At 38.7% G+C, this 25,278-nt stretch overlaps 2 protein-coding genes and 1 non-coding gene across 4 annotated transcripts in view; 1 reads left to right on the forward strand and 2 right to left on the reverse strand.

The window, feature by feature from the left end:
- Positions 1-4,165: 4,165 nt before the first annotated feature.
- Positions 4,166-7,427, reverse strand: LOC112065737 (osteoclast-stimulating factor 1-like; the record flags this gene model as incomplete). Its single annotated transcript, XM_055086920.1, has 1 exon — positions 4,166-7,427. A coding segment is annotated over one exon (429 nt), but the record flags the coding sequence as incomplete, so codon positions are not given.
- Positions 7,401-25,278, reverse strand: part of LOC102984490 (osteoclast-stimulating factor 1) — a 46,523-nt gene continuing 28,645 nt past the window's right edge. For both annotated transcript variants that reach the window (XM_055087126.1, XM_024126897.3), the window contains 7 exons: positions 24,294-24,357; positions 22,354-22,407; positions 20,821-20,928; positions 19,876-19,925; positions 16,750-16,828; positions 13,475-13,573; positions 7,401-7,508 (listed from right to left, as the gene is read on the reverse strand). In XM_055087126.1, coding sequence (XP_054943101.1) covers positions 7,450-7,508; positions 13,475-13,573; positions 16,750-16,828; positions 19,876-19,925; positions 20,821-20,928; positions 22,354-22,407; positions 24,294-24,357 — 513 coding nt within the window. In that variant the 3' untranslated portion in view covers positions 7,401-7,449. The remainder of the gene's footprint in view (positions 7,509-13,474; positions 13,574-16,749; positions 16,829-19,875; positions 19,926-20,820; positions 20,929-22,353; positions 22,408-24,293; positions 24,358-25,278) is intronic.
- On the forward strand, positions 10,283-10,356 carry TRNAG-UCC (transfer RNA glycine (anticodon UCC)). Its single transcript has one exon. It is a non-coding gene; the product is annotated as a tRNA-Gly (tRNA).

The following is a 25,278-nucleotide window of genomic DNA, read 5'->3' on the forward strand; positions in this document are numbered from 1 at the left end:
ATGGGGATATATGTATATGTATAGCTGATTCACTTTGTTATACAGCAGAAACTAACACACCATTGTAAAGCAATTATATACTCGAATAAAGATGTTAAAAAAAAAAAAAGTGGAAATCACATGACTCATAGAAAAGCAGTATCCCCAGCACTGATGAATGCAGACCTAAAGATAAGCAAAAACCTCCCACTACACCAACATCACACTCATACTCAGCTGGGTTGAAGACCTCCAAGTGCCCTTTCATCCTGAGATCCACCATCTGAACCCCAGTTCTGAGATTAAGTGCAGGGGTTCTTCATGTGTCCTGCTGCAGATCAGGGTGCAGATCAGGGGGTATCACATGATGGAAAACTGACACAGCAACCACAGTGACTTACGCTGTAATCTGAGATTCTCAAAAATCAGATCCTTGATCGAGGTCCTCTAAAAAATTGCAGCAATGACACTTGGCATTCACACAAGGAGCCAATGTCACCTGATCCTCATTACAGGGGCATCAAGAGGCCTGGCTAGTGTCACAGCGCTCAGAAATGACAGGGCAAGGGCTACAGGCCAGGTTTCCCTGAGTCCTGGTGTCATGGTGACAAATCCTCTCTACCTGAGAAATTTTCAGAGCTGTGGACTTCTCTGAAGCTATTTCTAGTTTCAGTCAATGACTGGCTTTGGCTGATTCTCCACACCACCCAGTACCCAAACAGGCCTCACTTCTACATCTGAAACTTCCTGTTGGAATAAGCAGGCATTTTCCTTGTGGCCCCAACAGTTCCCCTCTAGGAGTGGCAAATGATGAAATACCCAATTTAGTCCTTATACTATCGCCTTCTTGTTCAGAGTTAGTGAGGATTCTATGATACTTTACTTCCAGGTGTCTTGGATTCTCTGCTGTATGTCATTGACACTGGGAGACCAAATTCTTGAAGCTTAGACCCTATGGGGGAAACATACAAAGCTGAAAAGCTTATCCATTTAAATAGACACATTGTTCCCATTTTGAAGGCATATATAAGAGCAAGATGCTAACACCAAATTAGAAATCATCCAATTCCAATTAGAAATCACCACATACCAAATATTGGACCTGTGGTCTTTCAAGCCCATCAAACCACTCCAAAGCAACAATATAAAGCTGAAGCAGTGGCAGAGACATTCTCCTCACTTGACGTTTGAATTATTTTAATAATAACAGTAATAACCAGGTCTTTTCAAGTTACACATCTCTTCCTGTAACTCACAGAAAGTATATTTATCTTGAAAAACACTACTATCACAAGTAAACACATCTAAATGACTGTAAGGAAATATCATTGTCCACCCATTTTAAAAGCATTTTAGGGAATCCCACTCTTCACAATAATGGTGCCTTTGAAAAACATTGTTAATACATTCTTCATCTGCACACATCTATTTGTTTTTAATGAAAACTTCCTCATTCAAGCTTATGAGTATAGCCAACATTTATTTAGCAGTTACTCTGCCAGGTACTATCCTAAGTCATTTACATAGATCATTTTATTTAATCCTCTTAACTTTAAGCAGTAGGTACTATTACATCCCCCATTTTACAGTTAAGGAATCTGAGTGTTTTAGGTAACCTGTCCAGGTCACTCAGCAACAGGCAACAGAACCAGACTTGAATCCAGAGAATTCTACTCCAAAGCCCATACGCTTAGCCACTTCTTGAAGCGTTCTTATGATTTCATATCAGAACTATGGGTAATTTAGGAAAGTTCACCATTTCTCCTTTGCTGTTTAGCCTCTTTCCTCCTTGTCTCTTCTTCCATCTTCCTTCCTGCTTCCTCTCAGTCTAACTCGCACCTTTAGATTCCTCAGTTTTCTTTTCCAGCCACAGCCAGGAACCTGGCCTCACTCCAGCTCCTAGTTGGCAACAGTGCAAGTTTAGGTGGGAGCCTGTTGGGAGCCACAAGCAGATGGCCATTGGCAGAAGACACAGCGGAACTGCCTGGGAAGCGTGAGGTTACCTACTTGTCCATGATGACCTCCCACACTTGGGTAAGAAACATTCTCCGACCCTTCCCAGGGACGCATTTATTTTCATGGTGAGGTGGAAATATGTGAGGAGCCCTCAGACTCTCTGAGGGAAATGTTGAACTTAGCAATGCAAACTCAGAGCAAGATGAACAGAACAGCTGCTAATCTAGACTTTCCTTCTTTAATACTCAGTCTGCTATGCATTGAGTTGGAAATTTTGGAAACTTAGGGGTGCGACCTGCTTCATTAAATCATATTTCTTCAGGGTTACTGGGAACCAAAAAGTTTTGCCAAAATTTTTCTGGGGAAAAAAAAAGGAAATCCTTTATTTAAAAAAAAAAAATTTTTTTTTTAGAGGGTTGGTTTAAATAACACATTCAATTACATTAGCTCAATTTATTAGATACTACATCCAAAGCTTGAGTTGGAAAAGGAGCTGGTCTCTGTCTACATATTTTTCTGGCAGCATGTGAATGGTGTCACCTGTCAGTTGCCGTAGGCAGCAGATGCATGAGCTCAGAAGTCGGCCAGACCTGCATTTCCACCTTCCAGCAGTGTGACCTTGAGCCACTTACTTAACTTCTTCAAACCTCAGCTTCTCTGTAAAAAAGGTAAGGGCATTAATGTTCGCCGCCTGGAGGTTGCTGTAAGGATCAAGTGACATCAAGTCTATGAAAGTACCTAGCACAGAACTAGCAGAGTAGGCATTTAATAAATGGTTGTTTTATTTAATTTTATGTCATTTTAAGGGAGGAGAAGATGTACAGACTTGTTATTAAGAAATAAGGAGACAGAAACCGTAAATTTGTGGTCTGTAATTTTTCCTTCACTTAAGAAAACTGTTCACCAAAGCTATATTTTCAGTTAAAATAGAGAGCAAAATCTTTTGCAATACCTCTCCCACAAAAACTTCAACTTTTAGTAATCAGACACTTCGAAGTTTGACTGCACAATGTATGTCTATCTGTGTATTACTGCTACATACGTATTTACAACATAAAATTCACGAGAACAAACACAAAAAAGTCAACAGGGAAATGCTGATGGTCAGATGTAAATGTTAGGCTCTTGTAGCCTATCAGAAATCATCATTTACAAAGAAAAGATGAAAAATACGTGATTCACAAAAGAAAAAATATCAGTAAATCAGAAATTCTACACAATAAAGAACATTTATGAGGAAAGTTTATATGAAAACATTATGTTTTCCTCTGCCTAAAATCATCTCAGATTTCATTTTTAGCATTATTTCCAGTTTGATTTTTAAGATAAAAAAAAAAATACGGTCACCACTGCTTTGCTCAACATTTCCCTTTGGGTAACAACATAGCCAATCCTATTTTAAAAAGCAGCCAATGGGGGTGCTCACTGAAGAAACAGAAACTGACAGCTGTAATGCATGGCAGTCTAGCAACAAATAATTTGCAAGACACCAGTCCCAGAAAGAAACTAAAATGGGAAAGTATGATAAAAACTGTTCATTGCGTGAGGTTACTGGGCCTATAGCTGGACAAGTCTCCCACTTCCCAAGGGGCTGAAAGGCATTTTCTATGTAAAGGATGCAGCGTCTGGGAAGGAGTTTAGGCCACAGTGACTGTCAGAAAGCTCGGGTTACAGCAAAACCTTCAAAGCCATTTCTAGAATATAATCAAAGCTCTCCTCTGCACAGAGTCAGAGTGGTGGCAAGTTCCTGGAACTGAATTTTTTTGCTGAGTTCAGCATTAAACAATCTCTGCAAAAGCTCAGATAAGCTAGACTGAATAAACAAGCAGCAAAGTAAATTTTCCCATGGAGTTTCAACCACAGCCAAATGCATTGTGCTGTTTCAACCAAAAAAACCGTGCATATACCTAAGTTTACCCTCCACTGCCAAAAAAACTATACATAGTTGGCCAACTTTCTAGAATTCCCTTAGTTTTGATAATGTTAAAAGTAATGACAGTGAGGCTTCTTTTCCTCAAATACACTATAAATCTACAAGCACGTAGTATTTTCATAAATATTATCTATATTCCTACAAACTGTATTATCTCTACTGATGTTAAAAAAAAATTGAGTGCTTAGTTGGCATCTATCCTGATTACCCCAGGTCCAAAGTACACAAGAGTAAAAAGTTAGAGATTTCCAAAAGCTTTTTGTTAAGGCACAAGCCCTGTTTTAAAAGTATGTCTATCTGTGTATTACTGCTACATACGTATTTACAACATAAAATTCACGAGAACAAACACAAAAAAGTCAACAGGGAAATGCTGATGGTCAGATGTAAATGTTAGGCTCTTGTAGCCTATCAGAAATCATCATTTACAAAGAAAAGATGAAAAATACGTGATTCACAAAAGAAAAAATATCAGTAAATCAGAAATTCTACACAATAAAGAACATTTATGAGGAAAGTTTATATGAAAACATTATGTTTTCCTCTGCCTAAAATCATCTCAGATTTCATTTTTAGCATTATTTCCAGTTTGATTTTTAAGATAAAAAAAAAAATACGGTCACCACTGCTTTGCTCAACATTTCCCTTTGGGTAACAACATAGCCAATCCTATTTTAAAAAGCAGCCAATGGGGGTGCTCACTGAAGAAACAGAAACTGACAGCTGTAATGCATGGCAGTCTAGCAACAAATAATTTGCAAGACACCAGTCCCAGAAAGAAACTAAAATGGGAAAGTATGATAAAAACTGTTCATTGCGTGAGGTTACTGGGCCTATAGCTGGACAAGTCTCCCACTTCCCAAGGGGCTGAAAGGCATTTTCTATGTAAAGGATGCAGCGTCTGGGAAGGAGTTTAGGCCACAGTGACTGTCAGAAAGCTCGGGTTACAGCAAAACCTTCAAAGCCATTTCTAGAATATAATCAAAGCTCTCCTCTGCACAGAGTCAGAGTGGTGGCAAGTTCCTGGAACTGAATTTTTTTGCTGAGTTCAGCATTAAACAATCTCTGCAAAAGCTCAGATAAGCTAGACTGAATAAACAAGCAGCAAAGTAAATTTTCCCATGGAGTTTCAACCACAGCCAAATGCATTGTGCTGTTTCAACCAAAAAAACCGTGCATATACCTAAGTTTACCCTCCACTGCCAAAAAAACTATACATAGTTGGCCAACTTTCTAGAATTCCCTTAGTTTTGATAATGTTAAAAGTAATGACAGTGAGGCTTCTTTTCCTCAAATACACTATAAATCTACAAGCACGTAGTATTTTCATAAATATTATCTATATTCCTACAAACTGTATTATCTCTACTGATGTTAAAAAAAAATTGAGTGCTTAGTTGGCATCTATCCTGATTACCCCAGGTCCAAAGTACACAAGAGTAAAAAGTTAGAGATTTCCAAAAGCTTTTTGTTAAGGCACAAGCCCTGTTTTAAAAAACAAATCCTTAAAAGGTTCTGTGGGAACAGAATTTCAATGAGAATTTCGTATATTCAAGTTTATGCTTATGAAGCAATTAAAATGTTTAATTAAAATTTGCACATTTGTTTTGAAAATAAAATACTTTTTTACTAATTTCAGATTTTGTGCTAATCTTTCGCTGTTACTACTTGTACAGATGTCTTTCTACTAAAATTTATTTGGGGTATTTGATAGACCTCTACCAGGCTTCTCAGGGTATCCATTCTCAAAGCACCCACAGAGAGAAAAGCCAAAGTCACAGACAGAGGAAACTCCTCTAGAGGCAGTTATTCATTTCCTGAGCTAACCCACTTCCTTCTTCAAACATTTTCTTCTCTTCATCAATGTGTTTTTTTGAAATTAGCATCAAAGGCTTCTTGCAAAATATACTTCTGGGTCTGGGGCCTGGAATCCAGGCAAATGCCAATGGCTGTGTCATTTCTAATATCATCACTGCAGTGATACAAAATTAGAATCTCAAATGAAGTGTCACTTCAGTAGTACAGAAGGCTCCCTGCAATGTTAAACTGATGTTTTAGCAAAAGAATCCAGATCATTACGAGGTAGAGCCATGTTTAGAGAAAATAATTGTCACCAAAGTGAAAAACTGAACGCTGCTCCATTATGGAAAATTATAGCAGCTTCCATAATAAGGAAATCAATTTTTTAATCTTTTAAACCTTAAGCAAACTTTAATGAGTTGCTGGGTTTCTTCACATTAAGGACAACATTGGAGAGAAAATTGAAAGTCTCATAATTATTAAAGTTTATATATTTTATTAGAAATGTATCTCCTCAATGACTGTTGTCTTCACTTTAATCAAAGCAGGTATAGAAGGCTGAACAGAAATTTGGCTACTATGCCAACTCAATCCCCCAAGACACTGAGAATCTCCCGACCTCCACACGGTTTCCATCCCAGACCCCCTAAAGAAGGGGAGGGGCTTAGGGAGCCCTACTTTGTCATGTACCGTCAATAAAGTACACTGTATCCAGAAAACAAAAAAAGAAAGAAAGAAAATTTGGCTACTATGATTCTTCTGTGCTAATAATACAAAATGTTATTTAAAAAATCAAATCAGTCTTTACCTAAATATAAATATAAAAAGCTTTATTTATTTACCAGCAAAGAGTGATACCACAAAACAAAGGAAATAAAGTCTCTTAAAATGTTTATTTTTGTCAGAATAGCTGACGATTTTCTATTAAGTCTTTCGGTTTATTATTATAATAAGCATTCCCCCCTTGAAAAATCCATTCAAAATATCTCAATCCTTGAGGTAAAGAACTTAAAAAAAAAAAAATCCTGATTTTTTTAAAGAAAAAAATTCTTAAAATTCCTTTAAGCTTGATAAATAGAAATAATCTCTTCTTCTTCTACTCTGGTGAACAAAAATGTACTTTATACAGCAAAATATCCAGTCACTTATTGGCAAACTGAAGGTAAGAACTATTCATTTACATGTTTTATTCAAACAGTGCAATACTGCCACGTTCATATAGACTTTTTTTTTTTTTTTTTTTACAGTTACCAACACTCTTCTGGCAAAGACAAGGTTTTGAAATGGCAAAAGCAACAGAAGTTTTAGATCTCAAAGCTCCAGAAAGGAATTAATCTGATTCTTCATCATCAAGATAGTCCTCGGCATTGCTTAATGTTCGGACTGCATCTGTTCCCTGTTTCTTTTTCAGGAGAGATGCACAGGCAGCATTAGTAGCCATGTCCAGGGCCAGCTTCTTCTCATTGTTTCTTAAGTCTGTTCTAGCAACTTTTGCCAGAAGCAACTGGACAATATCTGCATAACCCTTCCAGGCAGCAGCATGCAAAGCTGTGTCTCCCAACTTGTTCTGTTGGTTCAGTTCAATGTTTGGTTGAGTAAAGAGCATTTCCACTGTATCTTTGTGACCCCCATGACAAGCCCAGTACAGGGCAGTGCTTCCAGCTTTGTCCAAGCCATTAACACCGACTTGGTTGTCCAAACACTCTCTCAACCAGCTCAAGTTGCCGTTTTGAAATGGCAAAAGCAACACAAGTTTTAGATCTCAAAGCTCTGGAAAGGAGTTAATCTGAGTCTTCATCATCAAGATAGTCCTCAGCATTGCTTAATGTTCGGACTGCATCTAAAAGGAATGGGGGAAAAGGAAAACAGAGAAATTACAAATGGCTCAGATTTTGTTTTCACTTTCAAAGCTCCTGACAATTCAAAACACTGTAATCTTCCCTCAGACCTAGGGGTTGTATTTTCCCCAAGGATATTTTTCTACTTTTGCTTTCCAGTCTAACTGATTAGTTTCTGTTGCCACAGAGGCTGACAAATACATTTGTCTGCATGTTACCTAGACGTGCAGAAAAGTAAAGCACGTGGTGCTGAGGTACCATTAGTCTATCTCAAACAAAATACAGCCAGCCACATGTACCATGACCAATGTGGAACACACCAGAAGCCTGTCCACCCTGACAACTGTGCTTCCAACCTCCTCTCCCAATGACAAGTGCACAGGTGGCTTCAGTCAGTCGACAACCTGTGGCCTTACCTGAGGGTAAGGTCACTGGGTAGAAAGATAACTAAGGAGGGGGGTAAAGGAAAAGAAAGAGAATGAAAACACAAAAGCTTCAGTTTCATTTTAGAAAACATTGATAAAGTATAGTCAGAAGCAAAAGAAACTGAATTGAAAAATAAATAAAAGTTTTAAAATAGAAAGAGCTGAACCCCATCAAATGTTAAGTCAACCTTAAACAGAGTTCAAAAGGAAGACATCTGATCTTTAACTGTTCACCTGTCCAGTCAAATTCAAACTGTCTAGTCAAATTCCTATGGCAACAGGTTACACGAGGTATAGTTTTAAGGGGAAAACTGAAATGCAAGTATAAGCACATTGTTAGAGCTCAATAAATGTATGTTATATATAGCACCCAGAACATGGTCTCTAAATACTATAAGCCCATGCTCATTGGAGATATGACTGATTCCAAGTCTGGGGAAGAAACTAAACGATAGACCTGAAACCTATTGTTACGCCATAAAACAAGGATCCTAGCAAAGACAGCATCATTTTAGAAGGGCTCAGGATCCAACCAGAAGAGGCCTCCACTAGCCAAAGATAGGCTACCAGTAAGGAAACTATGCTGGATAAAACAGCAAATATTTCAATACACACCAAAGAGAATTCATTGGCCCCCTTCGAAAACTAATAGGGAACCAGCAGGTTATTTTGAAAACTCTTAAAAGGCAAAAATCAAGCCTTTATTCTGCCCCTGATATACAAACTATTGCTCGAGTAACCAAACAGTTGATAGGGGGAAATTTTTCTTTATAGAATGTTACAACTAATAACCAAGAAAGGAGTGACAAAATTAGAATATCACCATTTTGCAACCATTAGTGAAATAATGAATCTAGACAATGATCATCCATGGATGCTAACATTGCAGGACAAGTGACAAACAGATATTATGCGCCTCTGATAGAAGAACACAATTTTCTTTATGAAGTATTCTTCCCTCTATCCCTAAGATAGCTAGCTAGCTAGCTAGCTAGATAGATAGATGATAGATAGAATCCAAATCTAATCAAACCTCTAGATGTAACACCAATTGACAAAAATACAGAGGACAGAGGAACATGACAAATAACATCCCATGCATGGGAATGCATGCATTCAATGTCTACACTGGGAAATTCAGGGAAATTGGCCCAGTTTCTTTAACAAATAAACTGCAAGCCTAAACAAAGAGGAAAAGGAGAGGGAAAGGAAACATGAATTGAAAAACAAAGAAACAAGAGACATAGCTATCAGTTTGGACCCTACTTAAAAAAACATAAATAAGCAAAGAATAAACAAACATGTAAGAGAAAATGGTAAATTTAGACCATCACAAGATGTTTGATGATACTGTAGTTTTTTTAAAGTCTTTATAGGTTTAGAAAAATGATTATTGAAAAAAAAAGGAAGGGGCAGGGGAGAGGGCAGGGATATAGAAACCGATTTATCTTATACAAGAGAGAGAAAGAAAGGTAAAGGAACAAGTGGCTTTACGCAGAACAGAGGTGGGTTTCAACGACTTCACACAAGCTTCCAAACTATTAGAAGTCTCCAGGTTGACTGTACTCTTCTCCATTCTCCTTAAGAGGAGTTCTGGAGACCTGGGAGGAAAGTATTTTGTTCTATTCCATACACACCCACAAACTTCAGGACTGGCCATGAACTTGGTAAAAGCCTTTTAAGCTAAAGACAAAAAGACAAATAGCAAAGCTCTTCCCCTTTCTACTTTGCTACTACAATCTTGTGTTTTTCGATATTGGAGATATTCTTTGTCCTTCAGTGGTTACTTTGGTACTTTGCTTTAAGCAAGAGAAAGATGACTTGCCACGGTGCAAATTCTGACCAAATAGAAAGTGAGAGCCAGGCAAATAAACTTCTCCGTCCTTCCTTCCGTGGACTGCTCTGAGGCACAGTTTCTCTGGAAACTTCTCATATGGCCAAGTGCTGATAATGAGCTGTATCTTCATAGCCCGTCTTGGGGCATGACTATCATGGTAATGTATCCCCTAGTAGTGCCTCCCAGCCTCCCCTACCTCACTTCCATTTTTTTCTCAATCTCACTGCCCTGGATTTTACATGTTCCAAAGCACCAGAACTTAGATAGACAAACAAAAAAATAAACAAATGGTGGAGGGATAAACACAATAACGTATAAATCTCATAGACGTGTTACGTGAAAGAAGTTAGACACCAAAAAGCACATACTGTTTGATTCCATTTATATCAAGTTTGAAAACAGGCAAAACTAATCTATGGTGAGAGGAGCAGAGGATTCTGAGGGAGGCTTCTGTTGTGTGGGAAGTGTCCTCTATCATCTGGGTTATGGTTAATAAGTTTAGGCACAGTGGGAATCCCCTGGTGGTCCAGTGGTTAGGACTCTGCACTTCCACTGCAGGGGGCCCAGGTTCAATCCCTGGCTGGGGAACTAAGATCCTGCATGCTGTGTGGCACCGCCGGGAAAAAAAAAAAAAAAAAAAAGGTTAATTTCAGTGTGGATTAAATCAGGTTAATGAATTTTTTAAAAAGTGTAAGCACAGTAAAAAAAAAATCATTAAGATATACACTTAAGATTTATGTACTTAATGTAAATTATACCCTAGTTTTTAAAAATTGGAAAAAGAACTTAAAGGTTCAATCCTCAAGTATGGCTTGACCCCACCCTATATCCTAAAGTTACCCTTCATGGTAACTGTAACATGTAAATTATTTTGTCCCTATAAGAAATTCAAGATGTGCTTTTAAAAGTGGACAACGATATCAGAATATACCTTTTCTGGTTTAGAGTTCATGCTGGCAATTTGCTATATGGTCAAATATTCAAACTCATTCCAACTAGGATCAAAATACAAATTAAAATTTTTTAAACTGGATAATTGGGCGAATGAAGAAAAAAAACAGAGAAAAAGGTAACATGAAAAATGAAATACGAAAATTCATTTCTTGGCTCTGTGTACCAGGCCCCAAGATTACCTCATTACAGCACAAATTTAGGAAGGTAAACTAAAGAAACTTGGAGCAAACAGAGAAACGGAACACCAACGTCCCTGCCCTTTTCTACACAGACTACAGAAAAATGAGGAGAAAGAGAAAAGTTTGCCACCTGCCTCTTCCAGCTCCAGTTGTTCATGTGGAGGCTTCTGGGTGTAGCTCTCTGGGGTCTGAGCAGGTGTAATATTTTCATTGTCTATCACCGTCAAACTCATAGTGTGCATGAGACTCTGATAACCTTTAGCTCATAAGAAATCTTACTCCTCAGTCAGGATGTTTTGGAGGTACCCATATAGCAGCAGGAAGTCAGTGGCAGAGAAAGGAAATTAGGTCATAGTCCTTCTTCCTGACCCAACCAAGGCAGCAGGGCGTGAGAGGTCCACCTCAAGTAAAAGTGTTTCTCCCACATGGCTGCAAATACGGCTTCTCAGTCAAAACGTAGCTAGGGAGCACCGCTCAGCTGGTAAACACTTTCTCACTCATTTGGAAGAACCTATACACATCTATGCATGAATAATTACTTCAAAGAAAGACCTGCTCTGCCAGCAAACATTCATGGCTTAAATAATTAAGAAATCCCTAACTGCTTAATAGTTTACCTGAACTGAGGTTAAATAAGAATCTGGAACACACACTTATCTGACATAAGGGACAAACGGAACAATGGATTTGTGAGGAGAACTATGATGGGAATTTGATGATAGGTAAGGAAGATGATTCTGGGAAGTTCCCTTGGTAAGCCATGAAGAGAGGGGGGCTGTTTGCTTTCTTTAATTGACGAAAGCAGGAAACCAGGGGACTGATGTGCTTTGCTGCTTCTTCTAGAAATGGAATATGGGACAGCATAATACTGACTCTTCTCATAAATCCAGGGATACCTGAGGGAGAAATAAGTTTTCCAAGGGTTCAAACATTAATGGGAATTTGATTCAAATGATAGAAACAGAAATGAGTATCTCATTACCCAAGTTTGAGAACTCTGAAAATGATAATACCCTAAGGATAAAATGAAAACACATGAACTTAGCCTCTATAATGGAAATTTCTAAAAAGTTGTCTTGGTGATTCTCCACCAACATGGATCAGTCTAAACTTCAGGCTCTAAAGCAATACTAAAAAAGTCCAGAATGATGAGTAGCAATGCAAAGACTTGCAAAAGGTGAATCTCCATTATACTAGTTCCTTTCTAGAAAACGGCAGTAAAAATGTATCCATTACAGGCTTATACTTCAAAGTGGAATTAAAGTGCCAAACATAAGATAATTAAGTAGAATAAGGCTTGAGAAGTGAGAAAAAAGAGACCAAATGCTCCCTCCAACCAAGCATCTTCCACCTTTCTTTTTTTCTCTCTCTCTGGGTTTCTCATGGGCCAGGAGGCTGATGATAAATGAAAGAGGGACAGAGGAGAGGTGGATGGGAAGAAGAGTTCACACCCTCCCACTCCTGTACTCCTTTCTGGAATCACCATATTAGAATGAATCTAGGGGAGCACATTCAGCAGGCTATATACTGAGAAGTCAAATCAACAGCCAATCTCTGAAGAGTAATCATGAACAGTGCAAATGTGTTTAACACCTCTTCTTTGCTTTAACGCCTTTTCAAAACCACCACACAAACTCTTCATTTTTATAGAATTGCATGTGAACTTTTCAAACCTCTTCTCCCACATCAATAGATATTATCTTTAAGAATATACACTCTATCTTCAGACTTCCCTGGTGGCGCAGTGGTTAAGAATCCACCTGCCAATGCAGGGGACACGGGTTTGATCCCCGGTCCGGGAAGATCTCACACGCCGCGGAGCGACTAAGCCCGTGTGCCACAACTTCTGAGCCTGCGCTCTAGAGCCCGCGAGCCACCAACTACTGAGCCTGCGTGCCACAACTACTGAAGCCCACGCGTCTAGAGCCCGTGCTCCACAACAAGAGAAGCCACCGCAATGAGAAGCCCGCGCACCGCAACGAAGAGCAGCCCCCACTCGCCGCAACTAGAGAAAGCTTGTATGCAGCAACAAAGACCCAACACAGCCAAAAATAAATTAATTTTAAAAAAAAAGAATATACACTCTTATCTTTAAAAAACCACGCATAGAACTGTGAAGAGATACCGATACATTTACAAAGTCTAGAATAATTCTGATTACAAATAATTTTGATACCCTCATTTAAAATAGAAACAAAATATAATCATAAAGCTCTTGAATGCATAATGAAAAAAATATTTAGCAATAACCACTCATAAAAACAAGTCTGAAATGAGAATATGGAAACAATGGTTCTCTGATAAGGACTGTAATGGAAAGCAAAGTAATTAGAACTTGAGTGCAAGGAATAAAAGAAACATACTAGTCATAGGAAAAAAAATCGATGTCTCTTCAAATTTGTTTGCATAAATTTGTTTGTTCCATGTTGAAGTTGAAGCTCTGATTCAGACCAAGGATATAAAATCTAACTTTCGAATCACCTGAAGAATTTACCAAGAAAAAATTTTCCCTAATATTAAATCGATAACTCTTAGTCATGATGGCATCAGGAGGAAGGATTAAAATCAAGTACCTGTTCCCTGTTTCTTTTTCAGGAGAGATGCACAGGCAGCATTAGTAGCCATGTCCAGGGCCAGCTTCTTTTCATTGTTTCTTAAGTCTGTTCTAGCACCTTCCCCAACACAAGAAAGTAAATTAGGTGTTTTGAAGACTCTATAGTAGCAGCCAATCCTTTTTTTTTTTTTTTTTAGTTTCTTTTTTCTTTTCTTTTTTCCAGTTATATTGAGATATAATTGACACACAACACTGTATAAGTTTAAGGTGTACAGCATAATGATTTGACTTACGAACATCACAAAATGATTATCACAGTAAGTTTAGTAAACATCCATCATCCCATATAGATAGAAAATTAAAAGAATATAAAATTTTTTTTTCCTTGTAATGAGAACTCTTAGGATTTACTCTCTTAACAACTTTCTTATATAACAAACAGTAGTGTTAATTATATAGCAGCCAATCCTCCTTCCATCAAAACTAATCACTTTTGGCAGAACTAACTAGAGAACCATTCTGGCCCCGAAGTAGGCTCTTTCCAAACAGTAAAACTTTGTCAAAACAGTAATAGCATATTTGGCAGCTTTAATCAGGGAGCTTATTGCTGCACCTGTAATAATTATACACAATTAAAATATAGCCTTCCTTTCGAGTCCCTATAGAATTGCATGTGAACTTTTCAGTGAGGAGTTTACTGTCCCTGTGGACAGTAAATCAGTTAGACTCAACGTGCCTTGGCATGAGTTTTTGGAGATTACATTCAATACACCCTTTGCCTCTTCTTTTCAAGAAGGTCTTTAGAAAAGACCATGTAAGTTGAGCTTGAGGAGATTAATATTTATCTTAAGTATACTCTCATGCTTATTAGCAGAATTAGTAACACTAAAATCTAGAGGCAATCCATTGTTACCGCAGCTCATCTTCTACTCCCTTTTTTCCTTGTCTTTCTTATGTGATAAATTACATCAGAATTCACAAATCTTTCTCATTGTCAAAGATTCAAAAATACAGATGCATGCTGAACAAAAGCTTATGTCTCATTTCAGCCTTCAACTAACCCCTTCCTTCCCCATCTTCTACCTTGCCCAGAGGTGACCATTCCCAACAAGTGGGCATCAGTTCCCATCTCCCTTATGTGCAAGAATGCATTCACAGACATATGTGGACATATACACAAAATCATAATCCACGTATTAGTCTGTAATTTGATTTTTTTTTTGGCCAATGATATTTTCCCTTTTTTTAAGTTGATGTACAATATCTATAAGTTTCAGGTATATAACATAGGGGTTCACAATTTTTAAAGGTTATATTTCATTTATAATTGTCACAAAATATTGGCTATATTCCCTGTGTTGTACCATGTATCCTTGTAGCTTGTTTATTTTATACATAGTAGTTTGTACCTCTTAATCCCCTACCCCTATCTTACCCCTTTCCCTCCCTCTCCTCCCTGGTAACCACTAGTTTTGATTTTTTTTAACTTAATAATATATCATCGTATTCATTCCTTAGTAGTACACATACTTATAACCCAATCTATTTAAATATTTATAATTATTCCATTTTGTGGGTATTCCAAAATTTATTTAACCACTCCTCTATTGAGGGGTGTTTAGGCTGTTCCTAATTTTCATTATCACAAACAATGCTGCCGTGAACCTCCTTGAACAACATCTTTGTTTATATGCATTTCTGAAGGACGGTTTCCTAGTAGTGGTGCTGAAATGTAAGGATATGTATGTTTTCATTCTGCTAGCTACTGTTAGACTGCCTGCCAAGAAGGCTTACCAATTTACACTTTCTGCCAGTGTTTGAGAGTGCCATTTTCTCTACAACCACATCCTCTTCAGTAAACAAAATATAAATGTCCTAAAACTCAAAGGCACAAAAATACTGTCAAGAAAAAAATAGCATGTTTAATTAGGAATACGGTGACCGTGTGTGAAAATCTCTCATGAACAGATGTAGATATCCATAGCTGGGGTTATAGGGAAAACCTCATGCTCTTGCTGTACTACAGGTCAAAAATCCTGCAGGTTCATAGTTCTGTGACTAATCATACCTTACTTTACACTTGAGAACTCACATACATGATTTCTGTCAGGACGGGAAATGTTCAGAGACAGGATGCTAGAGAAGAAACTCAACCATTTCCTGTGTCCCTCTCAACCAGCGCTGCCCAGCAGTAAGTTATGTGAGCCATAGATGTAATTTAAATTTTTCTAGTGGCTACGTTTTCAAAATGTGAAATTCATCTTAATAATATATTTCATTTAACCCAGTATATCCAAAGTGTTATCACTTCATCATGTAACCAATATAAAAATTATTGTGATACTTCACTCTTTTTGTTTCTACTAAGACTTCAAAATCTGGTATTCATTTTACACTTACAGCACATCTCAATTCAGACTAGCCTCATCTCAAGGGCTCAGTAGCACGTGTGGTTAGCGGCTGCCATAGCAGACAGTGCAGATGTGGGCGTACCTTTGGGGGGCACTACAGTGGTCCTCAAGGTGTCTGATCTTTTGCACCTGGAGTTTACATCATCAACATCCTTTAAATCAAAAACATTTCCTCTCATATAACCCACAACATTGCTCCAAGGATCCCTAATGATACTGCATCCATGTGACATGTAGGTTGCGGATTCAAGCGTCCTATATTACAGCCTTCTGGACCAGGGTGCAGTACGGGGTGATACCCCTGGCCTTCTGTAAGGGTTAACTAATATTTGTGGGACAAATAGATGAATGGATGGTGAGTCCATAATTTCACTGTTGCTTCTGACTTGTGTAAAAACAGGGAATCAACGTATCTTCTTATTTTCTGTACATCTAGCATCTGCTCAGCTCAAAGCAGGACATCGCAGCCACAGCATTCTCTCTTATCTATCAAGCTTTCCTGTGAGAACAGGGGCCTCAGCAACTTTACCCATACAGCTTTCTTAGAGAGATCGCCTCTGTATGCGCGCATGCACACATACACACACACACATCCCTTCCTTCTGAGGCCCTTTAATCCTGCAGAAATGTACAATAAATTCTTACTAAGGGTAATATATGTGATTTTAAAGCTTACCAAGCTTTTGAGTTAAAATTAAAAACTTACACAAATCACATCAATTTTATCTTATCATAACAACTCTGTGATGCAGGCAGAGTAGAGATCAAAATTCCAGTTTTAAAATAAGAAGCCTATTATTTTCCCTACTATTTCAAGTAGTATAAGTGGATGTAGCCTATTTTTCAGGGTAAGCAAAGACCGAATAAAATAAGCACACTTTACCTTTTGCCAGAAGCAACTGGACAATATCTGCATAACCCTTCCAGGCAGCAGCATGCAAAGCTGTGTCTCCCAACTTGTTCTATGGTGATATAACAAGAGAAAGCAGCATTTTAAAAAGAGAGTGTGGATTGAAAACGCGCATGAATTTAGGTTTCCTCTAACCTAAGTAAATCTAAAATGAGAACCAAGTTATAAAATCATATAAAATTCCAAAGAGGGAAAGGAGACTCAAGAGATGAGAGGTGAGTCATTTGGGGAAAGGGAACGGGATGGAAGGGGAGAAACTGACTCAGCAGAGCACAAGTGGAAGTGCAGACGCCTGCAGAGGGAGCGGCCAGGAGGAAACAAGCAGATTTGTCTCTGCAGAAACCAGCATGAATTAGGAACTGGAGATGCCTGGAGACACGGGAGCAGGAATGAGGCATGGGAGTGAAACCAAGAGTACTGGGTGAAAGTGTTGCTCAGGAGTAATTAGAACCCCAGAACCCCAGATCACCTTCCTTTCTCCCTGCTGCCAGATGACCCAGTACAGATGGTAGAATTACCCTGTTGAGAAATTAACCAGATAGCTTCCAAGCTCATGGAACTTGCAGGCACAAGAGAAGGTGGCAATTAGTTTAGGAACTAAAAGCAGGGGGCTAGCTGAAAAACCTACAAACTGAGCAGTAAGACCCCTCTCCCAGCTGCCTTTACCTACCCCAGTGCCCCAGTGTGTACAGTCTAGCATCTACGCCCAGGGAGGAGGCTGGAGAATACTTCTCTGGGAGAGCTGAACAGTCCCAATGTGGGGGAGGAAGGGAATATTTTAACTGGCATCTGGGTATAAGCCAGCAGAACATCCAGGACCTCACCACTTCACCCTACGGAGAAAACCACCAGTCAATAAGCCCCACAAGCACACAGAGCTTTCAGTCACACTCAAACATGAATGGACAGACAAAGGCACTATATATTTGAGGACAGCCTCCAATATCTGAAGAAAGATCAAAACAAAGCTAATGGATCTCAGAGGAAAAAGACACAGTGTAGTGAATAGCAGAAAATGTTTTAAAATATGTATATAATTAATATATCAAAGATATAATATGACATTATGTTAGGAAATGAGAACAAGATGCTATGTAAAAGTAAAAATAAGAGTAAAAGGAGGAGCTTGTGGTAGAAAGAATTCTAAGACAGCCCTCAAGCTCCCTGCCCCCTGGGATACACCTCCCTGTATAATTTCCTCCCCTTGAGTGTGGGTGAGACCAGTGAATATAACAGGATATTACGCCCATATTTTCTAGTTAGTTGACATTAAGTTCATCAACAGATATTACCCTGGGTGGACCTGACCTAGTCAGGTGGGCCCTTATAAGGAAAGGCATAGCACCAACAACACAATCTCCTGCTGGCCTTGAGGAAGAAAGCAAACAGCCATGTCATGAACTGTCCATCAGGAGGGGTGGTCTCTAAAAGTTGAGGGCCTCAGTACCATAGGTGCAAGAAACAATTCTCCCAGCAACATGAATGAATTTGGACTAGGACTCGAGCTTCAGATGAGAACCCCACTCCAGCCAATACCTTGATTCCAACCTGTGAGACCCTGAGCAGAAAACTCAGCTATGCCACCCAGAATTCTCACCTACAGAAAGCATAAGGTAAATGGGTATACTTTTAAGCTGCTAAATATGTGGCAATTTCTTACACAGCAACAGAGATCTAATACAGTGCTCTGGGGAATTAAAAAGGTGACCAAAATAAAACATAAAGATGAGAAAACCTCTGAGGAAAACTAAGAAAATTAGAGGCTCAGTCTGAGAGGTCCAACATAGCTACTAATGGGCATTCCAGAACCAAAGAACAAAGGAAACAGTCGATAAAAATATATAAGAAATAATGCAAGATATTTTTCCAGGCTGAAAGAGTTCACTACCATTTTCAGGAAAAGACCTATTCTAAAAGCACATCATTGTGAAAGTTTGGAATACCACGGATAGAGTAAAATTCTAATCAAGAGAAAAAGCAGGGAATTTCCTGGCCGCCCAGTGGTTAGGACTCTGCACTTTCACTGCTGAGGGCCCAGGGGCCCGGGTTCAATCCCTGGTCAGGGAACTAAGATCCTACAAGCCTCGTGGCACGGCCAAATAAAAAAGGGAAAAAGCAGTTAACACACAAAGAATGGGACTCAAAAAGGCATCAAACCTCTCAAAAGCGACCCTGGAAACCAGAATACCATGGAGCCATGCCTGCAAAATTCTGAGGGAAGTCATTTTCAACCCAGAATTCTATCAGCCAAATAATCAAGCCCAAGCTCCCCTTTCTCAGGAATTTACTTGAAGGTATTCTTCAACAAATGGAAGACAGAGGATCCAGAAAAGTGAGGACACAACACAGGAGAGAGGTGAAGCGTTTCCCAGGAAGACAGCAAAGGGCAGTAGAGACCAAGTTGCTCCGATTAGAGAATGAAGATGGAAGGCTTCAGTATGATTCCAGGAAGAAAAAAAGAAAGCAATTATCTTATACAATTTAGAAAAGTATATCAAGAGTATAAAACAGTGTAGAGATCTTTGTGAAATACAAAAAAAAAAAAAAAGCACTAAATAAAAGTCAATAAATACAGAAACAAAAAAGTTACACAAGCAGTGAATGATATTTAAATAGCCATACTACCATAAGCATTATATAGTAATATAACCAAAAACTATGCTACGTATGATACATTAGGAGGACCGAAGGAGGAAATATTGGGCGCTGGGTGCTGGAAGATGACAGCTGGGTGGTTGACAAGTGTAAACCTTCACCTACCAGATAGGATGCCAAAATACTTTATGAAGATGATGAATTATGAGACAGCTCCACAAGCATATTCCTTAGTAACATGAAGGTAAGAGGAAAGCACTAAAAGCTGAAAGTGATATACGAGGAGGAGTATGGCAGGAATTTGGGGCTTTATGCAATTTGGACTTTAATATAATAATAATTTTTTAACTATGTGCTTGTTGTATTTTGATTAAAAGTTTTATGAAAAATAATAAATGGGAAAAGGTGAGTTCCAAGACACCAAGATAGGATTTTATACACACATAAGCTGTACCAGGAGAGCAAGGTAGGTGGGTTAAATGACTTCTGCATAAGCAATCTCACCTGTTGGTTCAGTTCAATGTTTGGTTGAGTAAATAGCATTTCCACTATATCTGAAATTCAAATAGAAAAGATCTTTTTAAAGAATAAGACTAAAAGTCTGACAAGACTCGGCATAATAATTTTAAAAGAGAGGATTCTTTTTAGAAGAATCACCAAGAAAATCGTTTTAACAAAGTTTTCAACATTTATGTAAATAGAAGACCTAAGACTATAAAAGGTAGAATTACTTAGGGAAAATTTTTTTCAAATATTTTGGCTTTTGTATTTTCACATGACATCTATGATAGGAATATTTTTACATTTGCTGGGGCACTTAATATTCATACCACTAATTTGTGTTTAAATTTTCCTTTGGCCATGCTATTTAATTTGTTGGATTCTTTGTTTCTCATTACCGTTGGGATGATTTTCTGTGTGTTGTAGAGAGGGGGAGAAAGAGAGTGGGTGTGGTAGGTTCTCGGCCAGGCTGAAATACATCTAGAAATTCCATTTGTCATTATTATTAATTATAACAGAGGAAGTTATCAACTGAATCACTAACTCAAACAAATGCTGTCTCTTTCCTAAATCTTAAACTTAGAATGTAAATCATAAAAGCTTCCTGGGAAAAACTAAGTCAGAGGAATCAATTCTGGTCCTTTCTTCTGTGAGATTAGACAGTGGGGTTTGTTTTTATATTACTGTTGTTTTCCTGTAACCTTTGCAAGTCTGAGAGAGGAAAGGAAGCTTCCATTCTTTCAAGTGAAAAGGTCTGTGTAGTGAGGCTGACCAATCACATTCTACCTACTGTTTTACAGAGCTTCCAGGGACTGGGCTTTTGGCTAACGTTCTGAAAAATTTAAAAAGAATAACCAATTTTTTTTTCATTTGTGTAACTCTGGCTCCCCTAGATGAAGCACATTTTCAGTAGCACTGATATTTATGATAACAAACAAAATGTAATACCTTTGTGACCCCCGTGGCAAGCCCAGTACAGGGCGGTGCTTCCAGCTTTGTCCAAGCCATTAACACCTACTCGGTTGTCCAAACACTCTCTCAACCAACTCAAGTTGCCTGAAAACATTTTACATTTATAAAAACACACGAAAAAGGTTTTTAGTTTTTTTCGTTTTGCTTTTAAATCAATTTCATCCTGTATAAATTTGCATTTGCAAAAGATTAATCAGAAAGTCTGAAATTAAAACTTGCCCCATAACACATTCTCTATGGTACATTTTGACTTCCAGTTTATTAATGGAAAGCACTAACATCAATTTTTAATGGTAGGTTAATGGGAAGAGTTGCCTAAATGGGTCCATTTAAGGTATTTTTACTGTGTAAAAAACCGGTTTTTTTCCTTTGTGAAATCCTGGAACTTTAGGAAAAAATGTCAAACCTAAGAACAAGCAGACACCACTTATATTCATATTTAAAACACATTTTCAGTTCCTACAAGAAAAGAAAAACTAAATAACCTACTCAAAGCTGCTTCTCTTATATGTTAAAGTATAACTATTCATTTAAAATCCTCTGGCTAATGCCCTAAATATCTAGTTTACAAAGAATTTTTTAAATGTCAATTTAGTAGTTCTACTTATGCACAATCCTAAACCAATAATTTCCTTTTGCACATTCAGATTTCAGAAATATCTACAATTAAATGAAAGAGAGCTTACTGTGGGCTTACAAAAAATTCCCCATGATCTACAGCAGGGTTTCTCAACAGCGGCCCTATTGACATCTGGTGCTGGAGGATTCTTTGTTATGGGGGCTGTACTACACGACGTTTAGCGACATCCCCAGCCTCTGCGCAAAAGGTGCCAGCATCCCCCCAGTTATGACAGTCAAAATGCCTCCAGATACTGCCAAATGTCCCAGGGTTTGCAGAGAGGAATTACCCTCTATGGAGAACCACTGATCTACGGGACAAAGCCCCAAGTACAAGCCCCATCCCTGGTGCTCCCTTCCTCCCCAACTCCATCCTCACCATTCATACTTGCAATATACCAACACTCTCCCAGATGCTGGACCCCTGAGAAGCCCCCACCCTCTGCCCTCCTGCTACTCATTCTGGCCTCTATACCCTGTTTAACTGAAACACACTTCAACCGCTATACTTATCACACCATCTTGTAATGATCTGCTACACACATCTCTCCCCCGCCAGACTTTGAGCTCTGTGAGTCACAGAGCATGACTTTCCACTTGCAACTAAGCACAGGGCAGGTTAAGACTCAAAAGTTATTTGTTGACTGACTTTTAAAAAATTAAAATCACACATTTCTATAGAGTGAAAGAAGGCCAGAACAGAGATTGCCTCTGGGGGAGGCAAGGATTTAACTGGGAAGGGAACTTTCTGGGATGACAGAAATGTTCTGGATCTTGATCTGGGTGTTGGTTACACAGGTATATGCATTTGTTAAAAGTCATCAAACTACATAATTAATATGTCTGTGTTTTACTGTACTGTTTATCTCAATCAAAAAGAATCAGACCTACCTCTTTTTGCAGCTTCGTGCAATGGATTGTCAATGGATTCTGCCTGCTCAGCCACTAGATCGAAAAAAAAGGTGCAAATCAATGTTGAGAGGGCCACCCAAAGGATTCCCTGAAGCCAATTCAGTGTCCCAGCTTCAGAAGTGCCAGGACCTTCCACCATACAGCTTCCCTTACTTAATGTGAGTTTTAAAAAATGGCAGAAAATCAAGTGATGTTTTGTGCTTTGAAAGAAGCTGAATTATGTGTCAAAAGAAACCAAGCTAAGACAATAACACAGCAATTAACTGGGAGTATAAACAGAAACAAACATAGCAATTAACTGGAAGTATAAATAGAAACAAACAGATCCAAGGTGTGCCTACCAGTTTGCTCAAATATTTCACCAACAAATTTAGTCAGGAAACTGCAAAAGAAAGCATTTGAGGTTCCTTTTTACATTCTATAAAAACACCCTGCTTTGAAGATGGCTGAAAATAATTGTTTCCCTTGTGTGTGTGGACATGAAGGGTGAGGTAAAGGAGAAATATTTTGCTTTCTATATTCAGAACGGGCAATCAGCATACCTACCTGCCCCTAAGGAAGGTGTATTCACTGCTGTCCTAGAATCAGTAGGAGTGACCACATGAAGACTGTTGTTCAAATGAGACTTCAGACCCACCCCTCCCACCACAAAGGGCTGTAACTAGATACTCCCTTGGCTACCAGGGATCTAGCAACTGAGAAACATTTTGCACCCTCAGTCTATAACCAGCTGGAGAAGTTGTTTATTTGGGATTTCAAAGGTTAGAGGAGTGCAGAAATGCTTAAAGGCTTTTAAAATCCAGAATGGTATGCCCTTAGACCAGGTGAGTGGGGCCCATGTGTTGAGCCCCAGGTCTCACTCATTTCCCTCCCCCACCCCTTCCTCTCCTCTCCTCCACCTCCTCCCCTCCCCTCCCCTAGGAGCTTTGAATTGCCTTCCTTGAAATTTCTAAGTCCCCTTCCAGTGTTTGGAACTGGTACCTGATGTCAGCCCTATTGGTCTAAGATGTATTTAATGCTAAAGTCCAAAGGAACCCTAGAAGTGATTTAAATCAAACCCTCTCATTATACAGATGGAGAAACGGTCCCAGGGGCAGCAGTTAAGTGCCCAAACTAAGGTCCCTTGTTGTTAGAAGTGGAAGAAGGATTAAAACCCAGGACCCTTGTTTATCAATCCTGTGAGCTTTTCACTTTACTCTGGTGATTTCTACGAAAGTCTGCTTTGTCCCCCTTCCAACTAGAAGTGGCTTCAAGGCAGGGCCCACGTCTCACTGCTCAAGCTCCTCAAACTGCCCTAATATTCACTTAATGAACATCACTGCCCCAAACATTAATTAACATAACAAGGCATGGTTTACTTCATCACAAAAGAAAGGGCTAGTCTAAAAAAAACAAAAAAGAAAGAAAAGAAAAATGTTCTAAGCGTTGAATAAAGTAAAACCATAAGGGCTTCCCAGGTGGCGCAGCGGTTGAGAGTCCGCCTGCCGATGCAGGGGACACGGGTTCGTGCCCCGGTCCGGGAAGATCCCACATGCCGCGGAGCGGCTGGGCCTGCGAGCCATGGCCGCTGAGCCTGCGCGTCCTGAGCCTGTGCTCCGCAACCGGAGAGGCCACAACAGTGAGAGGCCCATGTAACACAAAAAACAAAAAAAAACCCAAAAAAACCCCATAAGCATTTCCCTGGAAACCTTAGGTTCTTTCAAGAATGTTACAATGCATTTTCTTAAGCCAAGGAGTCAAGTTCAAGTACATCCAGCATCCATGACCACTCTATTAAGAGGCTCAGAATAGAAAATGCCCTAGGCTGGCAATGACTCCATTGATTTCTCAGCCACAGCAGGAAGCAGAAAGGCCTCAGGAACCAGATAACTGAAATACACAAAGTACAGCCCAAGTAAAGCCACCGCTGCCATACTTACCATAGTTGCTTGGGATTAGTCCCGTCCTGCCTTTGGAGGTGCCTTTCCACCAATTGGTATCACTCTGGTGAAAGAAGAGTTAAATTAAGTGGCACCGAATCCAGTTTACATTCAGTCATTTTTAAAACCATATGGCTCATATTGGCCTCATTTTGGCCTTTTCAAAGGGTAGAGCAGTTGACACTTTTTGTTTTATTTTAGATAAAATACAACATACTTCCAATTCAAATGCAGAGTTACTGCTTTACCAAATGTTCATTAGCCCTGGTCACATTGATCAAGCTTCCTCACTCCCTAGTTATGGATGTCCATTCCCCTTATCATTAAATTACAAATATACACACATCTGCCTGCAACAAATCAAAGACACTTCATCATAGAGACTCCACATTCAAACAAATCAAACAGAGATAATATGAAAGAGAAGGGAAAAAATTATGTTTAGTTTAGACTATCCGTAGGATTTTTTGGTCCAGAGTCTAATTTCTCTTAGTCTCAATATATGCATATATTTGGTTTTCTAAAGATCTCTTTATTTCACCTTTGCTTTTTTGGTAACTTTTTATCATAGAAAAATTCAAACCTATACCAAAGTAGAAGGAACCGTATAAGGAACCTACACATACCCATTTCCTAACTGCATGAACTATTTACTCATGGCCAATACTGTTTCATGCATATCCTCACCTACAACCTCCCTCCCCTTCAGATTATCCTGAAATAAATTCTAGACATCATATTCTTTTATCTGTAAATATTTTAATATGAATCTCTGAAAGATAAGGACTTTTCCAAAATAATAACACCATTATCATGTGTTATTTTGTTTGCTAGCTTAAAATTTTTTCAACAATAATTCCTTAGTATCATCAAATATCTACAATACTCAAAATTTCCAGTATGTCTTATAATAAAGTCCATACAGTATGATTGATTGATTTGCCTCTTAAGTCTCTTTTAGTCTATAGTTTCCCCCTTCATTTTT

The sequence above is a fragment of the Physeter macrocephalus genome, chromosome 9, assembly GCF_002837175.3.
Source record: "Physeter macrocephalus isolate SW-GA chromosome 9, ASM283717v5, whole genome shotgun sequence".
In the NCBI taxonomy this organism is placed as follows: Eukaryota; Metazoa; Chordata; class Mammalia; order Artiodactyla; family Physeteridae; genus Physeter; species Physeter macrocephalus.